At 38.0% G+C, this 13,317-nt stretch overlaps 1 protein-coding gene across 3 annotated transcripts in view; it reads left to right on the forward strand.

The window, feature by feature from the left end:
* FOCAD (focadhesin) overlaps window positions 1-13,317 on the forward strand; it is a 131,792-nt gene that overhangs the window by 48,707 nt on the left and 69,768 nt on the right. For all 3 annotated transcript variants that reach the window (XM_068929137.1, XM_068929139.1, XM_068929138.1), the window contains exons 12-15: window positions 8,023-8,127; window positions 8,498-8,599; window positions 9,136-9,266; window positions 10,918-11,044. In XM_068929137.1, coding sequence (XP_068785238.1) covers window positions 8,023-8,127; window positions 8,498-8,599; window positions 9,136-9,266; window positions 10,918-11,044 — 465 coding nt within the window. The remainder of the gene's footprint in view (window positions 1-8,022; window positions 8,128-8,497; window positions 8,600-9,135; window positions 9,267-10,917; window positions 11,045-13,317) is intronic.

Here is a 13,317-nt window from a genome sequence, read left to right on the forward strand (position 1 = left end):
GAGGAAGAATTTCCCGTCAATAAAACAGAGACGTGTGAAGGAGTGGAGAAGTTTAAGGAACATCTTCCTTCCTTTACTATCAGTCTTCTCTTACCAAATCAAATCACCAAATTGCCAAGGGTAAGAACAGTCATCAGTCGTGTTGATGAAACGGCAGCGTTTTGTCTGGCATGTTTAATCCTACTTTTAAAGGGAGGGCCATTAGGATAACTGGGCATCATTTTGAGATACAATTAATTACTGAAAACAGAACAAAACCCTGAAACCTTTGTTGGGTTGCTAATGAGACTTGACCTAACTGCAGCATCTCCAGGATGTTGAGGGATGCAGATCACACTGTTGCTAGGCAGCAGATTTGTCTGCTGTCTGAGTGGGCTGCTATATACCAAGAGCTGATGTATCTTCGTACTGGCTTTTTGAAACTGTTAAACCTTTGAAGATTTAATATAAATTGGTACAGAAATTAGTGCCAGCATTGTTTATCTGTTACATGGTGGAAGCAAGAAGCAGTTTCATTGTACTGGAACATTTGGGGTTTTTTCCTAATCTTATAATTTGAGTATGTGCAGTTCAGAACACTTTAAAGGAAAATACCTTTGTAGAAATATATAACTGGCCTTATAGTATTAAGTGCTTATTTTTTTCCCTGTGTGTGTGTTTGTGTGTGTGTATATCTGTTAACTAGATACTAGTGTAAAGGTCATAGAGAACTTTCTTTTAATTCCTGTTTAGTGTGGAATAAAGTTTGTAAATAGAAAATTAAGGCAGATGCAGGACTTGGAATAAACTTCTCCTGACAATTGAGGAAGGTTGGATCTGAGGAAGGTGACCTTTAAGGATCTGAATGGTTTTCTAATTAAAGATTGTAAAAAGTTATTCTTCTAATATCATTCAGTCAGAGTGTCATATAATCCACTGTATCGACAACTGAGGAAAAGTATAAGAAGTAGCCTTTTGATTAGAGAACTGGCTTAAGACCTGATGGATTAGTGCAAGACCCAATTCTGGCAAAAGGAAGAGGTGTTTTGGGGAGAGGTCTGTGGGAAGGAAACTGAATAAGGAGCTTGAGCATTATAGTTACACATCTGACATCTCCATTGCTGTTGTATTTAGCCTTTTTTGCAGCACAGGGTGCTAATGACAGCATTTAACGGGGATGGATATAGTTTTTTAAAAAAGCACCAAGTTCTGAAATCCTTAGGCCTGAGACTCTTCCAACCACCTGCTTGCTGCATGCCATACCTTCTGGCTAACGTTAGTTATTAGAAGGTGTTTCTTTGCTGTTGACATGTTGGGTTAACAGCTCTAAGTAAGACTGTGTCCCTCAATGAAGGAGCACTCACTGACTTCTCTGATAACTTTGGGACTTTACAATGGCAGTGCATGTTGCTCCACTGGTTTTGGTGATCGCCCCCTCTGAATTCATGGGATGTCCATGGTTTGCTGATCACCCTGGGATTATGTTTAACTAGTCAAAAATTTAGGTAACTGTAAATGAGTAGTAGGTGATTTATTTTTGTCCTAACACCCAGTTACAACAGGTGCCCAGAAATAAAACTGCTTCTATCTACCAAACTGCCTAGCTTCAGATTTTTTTTCTTCCAGTATTATTTGGTTTCTGTCCAAAAGGTTTCTTTTCCTAAGGTTTGTCTTACCAAAAGAAGATCTTGATTTGAGACTTTTGAGCCTTTAACAGTCAAGTCTTCCTTTGGGTTCTATCTAATTTGATCACGAAGTTAATTTTAGCACTGTTCCTGTGTACTACTGAATGCCTTTTCTCTTAGGCATTGCTGTTTTTCCCTTTGGCATAGGTAGAGTGGGGAGCTTTGGTATCTGCGTGGTGCATAGGTTAGTCTAAACCAATCATTGCATTTCAGGAGTGGGAAGGGAACGTAGGGCAATGATTATATCTCATCTTTTGAATTAAAGTTTGTCTGTTTCTGAATGGAGTTATCATACACAGCCGCATGTTCATATGTGCTGTAGGCTACTGCTACTTCACTTCTGACACTGGAAGCATCCATGGGGCAGTGCTGTTAGGATCACTGAAATGGTTGGGGTTAAAGAGGATTTGCAGTATGATGCTAAACACTTGTACCAGTGCAAGTGCAGGAGACTGCAAACTGCAGGACAGAGGCAAATTGTCAGGGAAGGAAGGTATGTGTGTTGCGTAGGAAGGAAAATTTAAGAAGTTTTTTGTATTTGCTAGCTGAGAAAATGTAGTGCCAAACTACATTGTTCTTCACCTACTGAAGCTTAATATAAATTTCACGCTTATGATGGCAGTACAGGCGTGCATAGTTGTCCTGTGTGAAAGTATATTCTGAATTTAATGCAAGCAGGTTATTACTAGATCTGAACTGGGACCAGACTTGATATTAATGAAACTCTGCCATGTGCTGATGTGTTTAGAATGACTTACTTTGCCCATCCCCTTCTACACTTTAAGAATATGTGTACAACAGGGAATACACCTTATGGTATATGATATAGGGTTAATAAAGTATTGTGACAGTCTTGAAAGTGTGACCAGCAGTTTGAAAGCCATTTAGGCTAGGAGGAATGTGCAGATTAAGGCACATGATAGGAAAATAAATTCACAGAAGCCCAAAGAGTGTGGGGGGAAAGAGGCCCCACTTCATATGCCTGAAATTGCAGTTTGAGCCATGCTGAGAATAAAATGAGATGAAAGAAACAGACCAATCTTGAACATTCAAGAAAAGGGAGTTCAGAGAATTACTAAGGAGGTAAGAACTAAGTGCTTGGCTCCCTACCGCAGTTACCGTAAAGCTCTGTTTCCACATGATACTATGAGGTGGGTTATGCTCTTGGAGTCATTCCTTTGGCTTCTGAAGTAGAGATATTCATCTCAAGAGTCTCATATGACAAGTCTGAAAGGGACTTGGGGTCTAGAAGAAGCTTACTTGTTTTAACAAGTCATTTTAAGAGTGTAAGAAGTGTGAAGTATGTTACTTCTCAGGGAATAATGGATGCAGATACAGCAGTGTAGGCTGGCAGTACGCAGAAGGGTGTTGGGGGGTTTCTCTCTTGAGTGTGAGAATTCAGGAGTTGTAATACATGCCCTGTTCCAGAGAGGTTGGGTTTAGGAATGAAGCCGCCTTTGCTGGATAGGCCAGTGCTTCCCTCACAAAAAGCATGAGGTGAAGAGACAGGTCCAGGACTAAGCAGAGTGATTTAGAGAGTGTCTGATCAGCAAGTGTGTGTGTTTCTTGGGGAGGGGTGGGGGAATACTCTGAAAGGGACAGGAAGAGGCTTCACAAAGGCAATTTGAAATTTAGTGCTGACCTTGAAGCATTGATTTTAATTGTTATTGCTTCCTGTGTAACTGTGAGCAAATTACTCATAGCCTCTTTTGTCTGCATTTCTCACCTACATAATGGGAGTGATAGCCCTAACTTGTTGGCTGTTTTACATACATAGTATGTAATAACCCCGCAAGAAGGCTATCATGTCGGTCCAGCAGAACCGCAGTCTTTTTTGAAGGTGGGATTGCTTACAGTTTTGCTTGTAACTTTTCTGTGCTTCTGCTCAAAGGCGATTTTTGTGTTCTTTATTTCTGAGCAAGGTAGTAATTGACGGTTTTACCATCGTCTAAAATATCGCCCTGTAACTATGTTGGATTGTAGCCTTTACTGGGGCCAGGGAACTTCTGCTTCCTTGTATGTTTTTTTGAAACCAGAAAAACTAAACTGTGCTTTAAACAGTCAGATTTTTGAGACGTTCCAAAGAAAGAAGGAAAAGGTGTGTGATTCAAGCACAGTACGTATAACAGTATTAAGCCTTTTACCTGCTAATTGTAGTATTCTATTTTAGAACTTGTTTAAACTAAGTTTAAAATATATGTTGAGACCAAAAGGAAAGCATGTGTTTGATGTGCTTGAAAGGAAGACATTTACATGACAAATGTAGCTCAGCTTTCTGGTATCAAGCACTTAACAACCTATTGCTCATTTAAATGAGAAAGGAAAATTCTTTAGTTGAGAGTCTATTTTCTATTACTTTGGCCTAACAACTTACCTTTGTTTTTAAAAGTGGGAAGGTTTCATCAGTTTTCAGGTGGGTGAGAGTAAAGCGAAAATTAGAACAGCTGATGTTGTGGTGATGTGTTATATTTCAGCCAAATTGTATTAATGCATAACATATGAGCTTCGAACTCCTTTTTTGATTGGAAATTTTCAAAATGAATACTGCTTTGATTTGGAAATTGCAATATTTACACAGGAGGGCTAGTAGAGTAATTTCTCAGGAATATACTACAGCCTTGTTATAGAGGCCCTAAAGATTTTACTGAAGCCAAATGGAGTACACTATCTTCCTTGGCTCTATGTGAAAATGAGTGAGATAAAGCATAAGTCATTGTTATGACTTATGTTAAGAGGAAGTAATAGGGTTTGTTTTCACTGTTTGAAAAGCAAGAATTTTGTCGATTAGATGAGGAGGAAAGCAATTATGGCAAAAGTGTCTTAAAAAAAATTCTATATAACACAAAATTATGTATGCACACACAAAATTTTGTGTACGTTAAAGATACATGAAGCACCACTGATTGTGTCTGATAGAACTGTAACTTTTATGTAATGACTTAATCAGGACACCTTCAGAAGGCATTTTCAGCATCTGCTATGAAAGGATGAACAGCTTTGATAGCATCTGTTAATTCTGTTTTATCTTTTCTTTAAACCGTGCTCATTATACTTTTAGTCTTTCTTCTGTAGGACTGTTTATTCCAGATGAGCTAATGATGGGCTGATTTTGTGATCAGAGAAAAGCAGATGGGTAATTTCAGAGCAACCTATCGAAGTACTGGCGAATATAATATGGCACCAAAATCTTGTGGCTGACACAGTGTTTCTTGTCACCCATATGTTTACTGAAAATCTTTAAGCTAAATAAGGTAATCAGAGTGTTTATTATAGGTTTAGGTGTTTAAAAAAAAAAAAACCAAAACACAAGCAGGTGCGTGTAGAGGCAGGTACGCGCAGAATACTTGAAATAAAAATCTAAGTTTGTCACTCAGTTTTGCATATTCAAATAAGCTGTTCACCACCACCACCTTATATGTTGATACATACTATAAAACATGCAGAGGTAGATAGATAAGTGGTCTCAATTTAATTATCTTTCTGAAATCCTGAAAATGTTAATTGATGTACTTTACATAGGCTAGATTTTGAAATCTACAGTTGCAGCCTTAATTCTTAAAAAAGTATCTATATAGATTTCTAATCTTCTGTTTACATGAACATAACAGATCTTATGGTATGTGCATAATTTGCGTATTTGCGTATTCCTCGGCCTAGTAAAATCTTAATTCATCTAAAGGAAAAAGTCCATAACTTATTTGCCAAACCAATGATTGTCTGTAAAGTCAGAGGACTGAACGCTATCTCTTTGAACAAAATCTTGCTTCATAAAAAAATTTTAGCTCGATAGATCCTACCCTCATCTGTTTATCTGCTACCTTCTTTTTCTTTTTGCTCTTTTGTGCCATTCTGTTTTTGTGTAAAAGAAAACAGCTTAGACAAATTTAATTCCTACAAAAGCTGAAAAGCCACCCAGCTTACCTTCACACTAAAGGAGGTCTGAAAGTGAGGTGATGGGGGAAAGTTTCTAGCCAAAAGGATGCCTTTGTTTGAAACATGCAGGAGAGAAAACAGAGTACTATGAAACTTGTATTGAAAATGTTTGTGTGTGTTAAAATCTGGTCAAATGAATCTCTTAACCACATCTATTGACTCTGCTTTGACTGACTTAAAATAAAGCCATTCCTCTGTCTAGACGGATGGTGGCTACCTTTACTGATCTGGACGACAATCTTGGGAAACAGGAAGCAGGGGGAGACTAGTCCCATAGTCAAGAATGTGGATAAACTGCTGTTTATAAAAGGATTCAATCTACTAAAAAATTCCAAGCAATATTTGGGAAACATTAATAAAAACTTGTATTATAATTAATTCCATAGATACTAAATATAGATTCCAGACTAAGGACTTAAAATTTGTGGAAACACAGGTTTGGATTGCTCAGTTACCGAGATACTGATATTTTCTAGAATGAACAGTATCTTTGATCAGTACTTTGGAACCAGTAATTACAGAGCAAGGTATGCAGAATCCCAGAGCTCTTGCGTTCTTTTTCTTATTCTCCCTCTGCCAGAAGACTAGAGCCTTCTAAGGACTGAGATGGACCTTTGTACAATGAAAGTTTTATCATCTGAAGACATCTGCTCATATAAAAATGCATATCAAAAGAATGCTGTAGCCAGATTTCCCAGTTTTTTAAACTACTGTGTGTATTAACCTTCTACATGCTTAAAGGGTCAGCCTCACCAGAATAAATTTTCAAAGGCATTTGAGATTTCTGAATTATTTCATTAAGTTTGGATTTGAGAGTTGCTCTACCTGTCAGCCTAGCCCAGTAAGCCTGAGAGTACATATGCGCTAGTCCTATTCTGAGCAAAAAAAGGTCTGATTTTTGGTTTATTCAGTGAGTTTTCTAAAGTTGCAGTTATTAAGATTATAGAAGAGAAAAGAATGCTTTGGAAGAGTGATCCACTCAAGGTAAACGCTAAAAGTGAAATGGAGAACTTTGTACCCTGCTTACCATGTAAGGCAAATAATTTTCTGAAAGCCAGAAGACTCATAAAAAATTATATCTACGTAATACCACTACTAAATACCAAATTTTCTTATCAGTTTTTCTCTTCTTGGGAATGACAGTGTCTTTTAATCCAGGTTATATCTATGGAAGACTAAACTGTGCAACTAAGTCGATACCAATACTATTGTGTAAAGGCAGAATGTAAGCCAGTGCTGCGTGATTACTTTTGAGTATTATAAAATTAAGTTTAAAAAAAAACAAGCAAACCTATCAGCAATTGACTTGATTCTACAACACAGTGATGTGCATCTCTGCTATTTAAAAAAAAAAAAAAAAGGAGGATGTGCAAGTATGAAAACACTGAAAAATTGTGCCCTAAATGAAAGGGGAGCAGAGGTGGTAAATAAGCCTCCCTTCCTTCACTGTCGCTTTAGAGGCAGGTCCCTAGAAGTTTGCTACCATACGTGAACAAAATGCAGTAAAACATACTGCATTATATGATAGGTTGCAGAATATGATAGAATTATAGCAGCGTCATTAGAATTCCTCTGTAATAACAGATATGAATTGGAATCATTTTTTCATTGATGTGAATATTTTAATATATCACTCTTCACTTATTTATTCCTTTCAGTATGCCTGTAATAGAAATTTCAAGTGAAAATGAATTTATTGTGGAAATTAGAGAGGAAATAGGAAATTTTATGTATTTATATATTCAAGTTCAAGAGGTAAAGGCTATATGATTAGCTGTAAGCATAAAATATGATTTTAAGGAGCTGTTCTCCACGTGGATGGAATTCTTCAAATACTGGTCTGCCTAAGTAATCCTTACTTTTCCAAGAGAAACCACACCAATGTCACCACAATACACATTGTAGCAAAACCATCAGCATTTACTTCTGGCAGTAATGTAGTACGTTTAGAGAATATTGCCCCGTGATGAAGGGATTCTTTTGAAAATTGAGGTGGATTGCTGTTATAGTATGAGCTCATGCAGTCTTTTAATATCTTGGCAATATCCATTCCCATCCCTAAAAGGAGGCCAATGAATTATCTGCTAATTGCCACAGCCTTTATAAATACCTTTTGAGGTCTGTGGATAAAGACTGCTGTTTATATTTGGGTCTGGAACTCGTAATTGTGTTAAATTTTACTTGATTTTCTCGCAACAGTTGAACAGTTGCTTGCATGTTTCAGATTACCCCAGTAGTTACAGCTGAACATGCATAACAAGGTGCTTCCAAGATTTTTTCCCTGTTAGCAAAAGATTAATGCAAAAAGGTATGAGACTGAGATGTGTTTTAATATATTCCCGTAAGTTCATTGTCTTTTACGTGATACTGCTTACCACACTGGCAACCAAGTTCCATATTTATTTCCTTTTTTGTTCTCTTTTAGGTCCCAAATCTGATCCCAGTTCTGATATTTAAATTGGGAAGACCTCTGGAGCCTGCATTGTACAGGGATATATTGTACACGCTGCCCACACTGGGTGTACACAAGGTCAGAATAAAAAACTGTTAGTAAAACAAAAGCCATCAGTGACATCACTTACTTACAATCAATGAGTGATTTAGACTGAAAAACCTTCAGCATAACTTTATAGTATTTATAATGGGATATGACATTTATTTTAAAGGACAAAAGGTACATTGTGCTTAGCTGTTTGTACTATTTTATTATTTTGTTTATATATCCTAGGAAAATGCCCTTTAGATCATCATACAGTAAAATTTGTAGGAAAATGACTTGGAGCTTCTTTCTGATGTTGTGAAGGGCTTAATTACCTGTTTGTGATACTTGGGCCAAATAAAGATTTATAGCCCTCTCCTTGTTCTTGAATTTAAAAAAAATTTTTTTAAACTTCTTTCAGGTCTGTGTAGCTCAGATTCTACGCGTGATACAGATGCTGGGGAGTACACCAAAGCTTAGAGCTATTACTCTGCGTCTGATGACATCCCTATGGGAAAGGCAGGTTAGAAAAATGCTGTTCTCTCACTATGAGACTGAATAGTTTAAAGACTTTTTCATCTAACCAGAGAAAGTGTTTCATTTTGGAGTATTTACATTAGTATCTCATTATCAGCAGTACAAAGCAAATGGTGGAACTAAGGCCTTTATTGATTCTGTATTAGTGAAAACTTTAAACAGTATATCTTTCACCAAACGTAATTTTCATTTCATGAGGTCTAGGAGTAGAACTATGAAATTTGTTTTTGAAGGATAGCTTTCTGTTTTGCGTGATGTGCAGTACAAACCAGACCTATGAGGTGTTTCCATTAAGTTACATGGCAATAGTTTATTTCTTTGTTTATGAAATAGCAACAGAAATTTGATTTGTAAAAGCCAGTTGAAACTCAGTGCAGCATTAGTCTCCAATGATGAAGAGAAGTAAAATATGGTATATAATATAAGTGGTCATTTAGAAATGACGTAAAACCACTACTGAAATAAAATCCTGTCATGAACTTTGTGAAGTGTGACGATAATCTAAAATTAAATCTCTTCCAGGATCGGATTTACCCAGAATTGCAGAAGTTCATGGCAGTATCTGATATGCGCTCTTTGTCTCTGGACAAAGATGCTCAGTGGGAAAAGCTGATTGCTAAAGCTGCCTGTATAAGAGATATATGTAGGCAGAGGTAAGCACAAGAGTTTATCCGTCTGTTATCTTTGTAGAGGAAAACAATGGGTTGGTTCGTTTGGGCTTTTTTTTTTTTTCACAACTACATGCTTATTTTTAGCTAATCTGCTTTAATTGTGGGTAATGTGTTTCTGGATGTCTCAGATAACTCCTGCAGTCACTGTCTATCTCAGCAGCTAATAGGATTTATGTTTTATTTTAACTAATAGAAAGCACATGTAAGTGATGTTAAAGTTAAAATGAGCAGAAAACTGTTGTCTTCCCCCTGAAAGAAAAAACAAATACCCCACACTGCTTCAGAACAGAAACTTAAAGCATACCAAATTTTAAAAAATGAGTGGAAGAAGCCACTAATGATCTGTCTGTCTATCGACCTATTCAAATGAAGTCTAGGTGCTCTTCTGAAATGTGTGTTTTGTTAAATGCAGATTATTGGTCTTAATTCAGATATAATACAGGCCACAGAACCTAGTGTGAATGATATATTGATTCTTTCCACTTCTAGCAGACCATGAATATCAGTATTTAATGTTTATCTAGTTTTCATAAATATTGTTTTTAAACGTGTTACTAATTTTTTTTCTGGTCTCCGGTGTGCAGTACTACCTTTTCTGTTGCTTCTGTTCTTTGGGTTCCATTTTCTAATTTGCTTTTTTGAAGGCCAGTGTTATGAATTTTCCCAGCTTTCTATTTGTATCTTTTAGTCATCAGTTCTCAAAAAAAGCAATCCTTAAAGAACATATCCTTTCCTTTCTCTCCCTCACCTTCTTTAATTTTGCCAAACAGCATTTTTCAAGAACTCTTAAAAATGAGAAAATCAGGAGAGAAATTTCAGTGTAACTGTGCTATTTGTTGCCAAATAAGTACTGTAATTGGAGCTCTGAAATAGAAGTGCAAACTGTTCTGCGTGTATTTAGAAATGATTTAGAAGTGAAAGCAAATATAGAAAGCCAGAATGTTCTGCACATACAACTCACCTAACCAGATGTTATTTCCCTGTGGTTCTTAACAGAATCCACAAGAGGAACTGCTGAATCGGCAGTTCTCTCTTTTTTTTTTTTTTTTTTTTCTTGAGGGACCGAATAGATGCTAAAAGACTGGAAAACAAACCAAGCAAAAGGGTGTCCCGTGCAGTCATTGAAGACAAGGCAAAAGACATTTCTTCAGTGAAAATCTGTTTGGAAAAAACTTACGAGGGCCACCCTGGATCGGGCAAAAATCGCGGTTATCTTACCTCCAACAATAGCCTATACTGGATGCCCGTAGAATACTTTAATAAAAACAAACAATAACATCTTTTATTTAATAGCATGCAGAGGGTTTTCTTTCTCGGTCACTTCTTGAATGCTTTAACTTCTTAGTAACCTTGACGTTATTTGCCAAAGACTTTCATGGGTTAACGACTTGCTGATCTTTTATCAAACTTGGCACCTGCTGATTTACTTCTCTGTGCCACTCAAACTTTAGAACTGTCTATCATATCCTCCCTTGTGTCTCGGCCCCTCCTCCCAGTTCCCAGTTTTAGTCTGTCAGAGTTGTCCCTTGTTCGGAAGCAATATTCATTGAACTCTATATAGAGTAGAATTTCTATGTAAATGTGTATATTGCTCTATAGCTTCACATACTTTGTTACTTTGTTTCGCTTTTAGGCCATATCAGCATGGAGCAGATATGTTGGCTGCAATTTCCCAGGTATTAAATGAATGCACAAAACCTGATCAAGCTTCACCTGCAGCCATAGTATTGCAAGGTCTTCAGGCCCTTTGTGAGGCTGAGGTAAGATTAAATTGCCCTGACCTCGTGGATCATGGTTTTTCTTCTAGCTGACCTGAGTGCTTTGGACTATCATAAAATGTTTTTTCTTCGGATAAATTTAATTCCTTTCTTCATGCATTCATTAATTGTCCCTGAGAAATCATACTGTGGTCTCTCATTGCAACAGCTCAGCCTTTCAGGGCAGGGCTTGGAATTTTAAATCAACATTACAACTTGTGTCAAAAACATCCTTTCACAAATCATATATTCAGATTTGAAAAAAGCAGCTATCTGGTACATAGTTCTGATTAGATCAAAAGTGTGTAAGTCATCGTATTTCTGGTACCTTACCACTTGCTTGCCTTGCTGAGTGTCTCATTCACATATTACACTTGTAATGGGGAGACTCCCATTTTAGTCTAATGTATTCATTAATCACGTAGGCAGTCAGGCACTGAAACACGTTGCCCAGAAAGGTTGTGCTGTCTCCATTCATGGAGATGTTCAAGGTCCAACTGGATAAAGCCCTGAGCAACCTAATGTGACCTCAGAACGACCCTGCTTTGAGCAGGAGATTGGACTAGAAACCTCCTGAAGTCCCTTCTAACCTGAACTGTCTCTTGATCCTACAATATGCTTGAGTTAGGAGCCATGGCTCCTTGTTTTTGTAGTAACATGCCCGAGGTGGTGAATCAGGGACAGATGTGCTGTGAATCACCCTCTAGACACACCATGGATTAAACAGGCCATCTGAGTTAGTGGACTAATGATAGACTGCAGAAATATTTGCTTACCCCTGTTCTACCAAACAGTCATTTCAAGTTTTTCCACTTCCTCACTCTTAGCATGCTGTTGACCACAATGGGGCTGATCCAATAAAAGGCTTCAGTCATTACCACATTATACATGTGAAATCATGTCAGCAGCTCAAGAACAACATAGTGAATGGTTGGTAGTCCATAGACATTAGTGTTCAGTATAGTAAAGAAGCTTCAGACGTTTGCAGTCAAGAACTAACTTACTCAGGCTAATTACTGTGTTTGCTTTTGGTATAGGGTTTGGTCCTTCTTGACCTTGTATAGTTTCTTTAAATACTGCTCTCAATTAATATTTAAGCAGTGTTTTCCTGTGCTGAATTCCATTTAGAATTCATTTGACTGCTGTGAATGAAAGCAGGAGTTGGGCCTGGGACAAAAGTCCTGCTGCTATAAAAAGCCCATATGAGAACAGTACTGTACCACGAGTAAGAACTGGGAATGCTGAGCTGACTCCCAGCTCTCAGAAGAGAAGAAAGGAAGGAAATAATCACTTTGTGGATAGTTACCAATTCTTTCTTTTCTAATGCTTACAGGTCCTCTTTAATATGCTTTATTTCCCTGATTTCATGCCAATTTATTGTTTTGGGAAAACAGACCTGCCACCCCGGGTTGCTTAGCCTTTAATAAAGAATTCTCTTGTGGTTTGGTAAACTGGGTAACCATTTGGACCAAGTAATGTAGTCTATCCCTTATTTAGTATTTAGACTCCGGTCTGCAGAGCACAGACTTGAAAAGGGTATAATCATAGGGGTTGGTTAAAGAATTTTATTTTGGTGCTTTTTCACTCTGCCACTGTCTCAATAGATAACCATGGGAAAGGGTTTTAATAACTTTGTCTGAGATTTTCCATGTGCAGCGCAGAGAGGAGGTCAGAATGTCACTAGTTCTCTCCTTAGGTAGGGATTTTAGTGAGAATCTAATTTTAGTCAATATCTGCACTAGTATAACAAACTATGAAGTCATATGTGTGGTGTTGGCATAGCTGATATTGGAACAGAATCACAGAATGGTTGAGGTCGGAAGGGCCCCCCGGAGATCATCTAGTCCAACTCCCCTGCTCAACCAGGGTCCTCTAGAGCATATTTCCCAGGATCGTGTCCAGACGGGTTTTGAATGTCTCCAGGGAAGGAGACTTCACTACCTCTCTGGGCAACCCGTTCCAGGGCTCTGTCACCCTCACAGCACAGAAGTTATTGCTTATATTCACATGGACCTTCCTATGTCTCAGTTTGTGTCCGCTGCCTCTTGTCCTATCACTGGGCACCACGGAGAAGAGACTGGCCCCATCCTCTGGACACCCTCCCTTCAGATACTTGGACACATTGATGAGATCGCCCCTCAGTCTTCTCTTCTCCAGGGTGAACAGGCCCAGCTCTCGCAGCCTTTCTTCAGAGCAGAGGTGCTCCAGTCCCCTCATCACCTGCATAGCCCTCCGCCAGACTCTCTCCAGTCGTGCCATGTCTCTCTTGTACTGGG

Source organism: Struthio camelus, chromosome Z (assembly GCF_040807025.1).
Source record: "Struthio camelus isolate bStrCam1 chromosome Z, bStrCam1.hap1, whole genome shotgun sequence".
NCBI classification, from domain to species: Eukaryota; Metazoa; Chordata; class Aves; order Struthioniformes; family Struthionidae; genus Struthio; species Struthio camelus.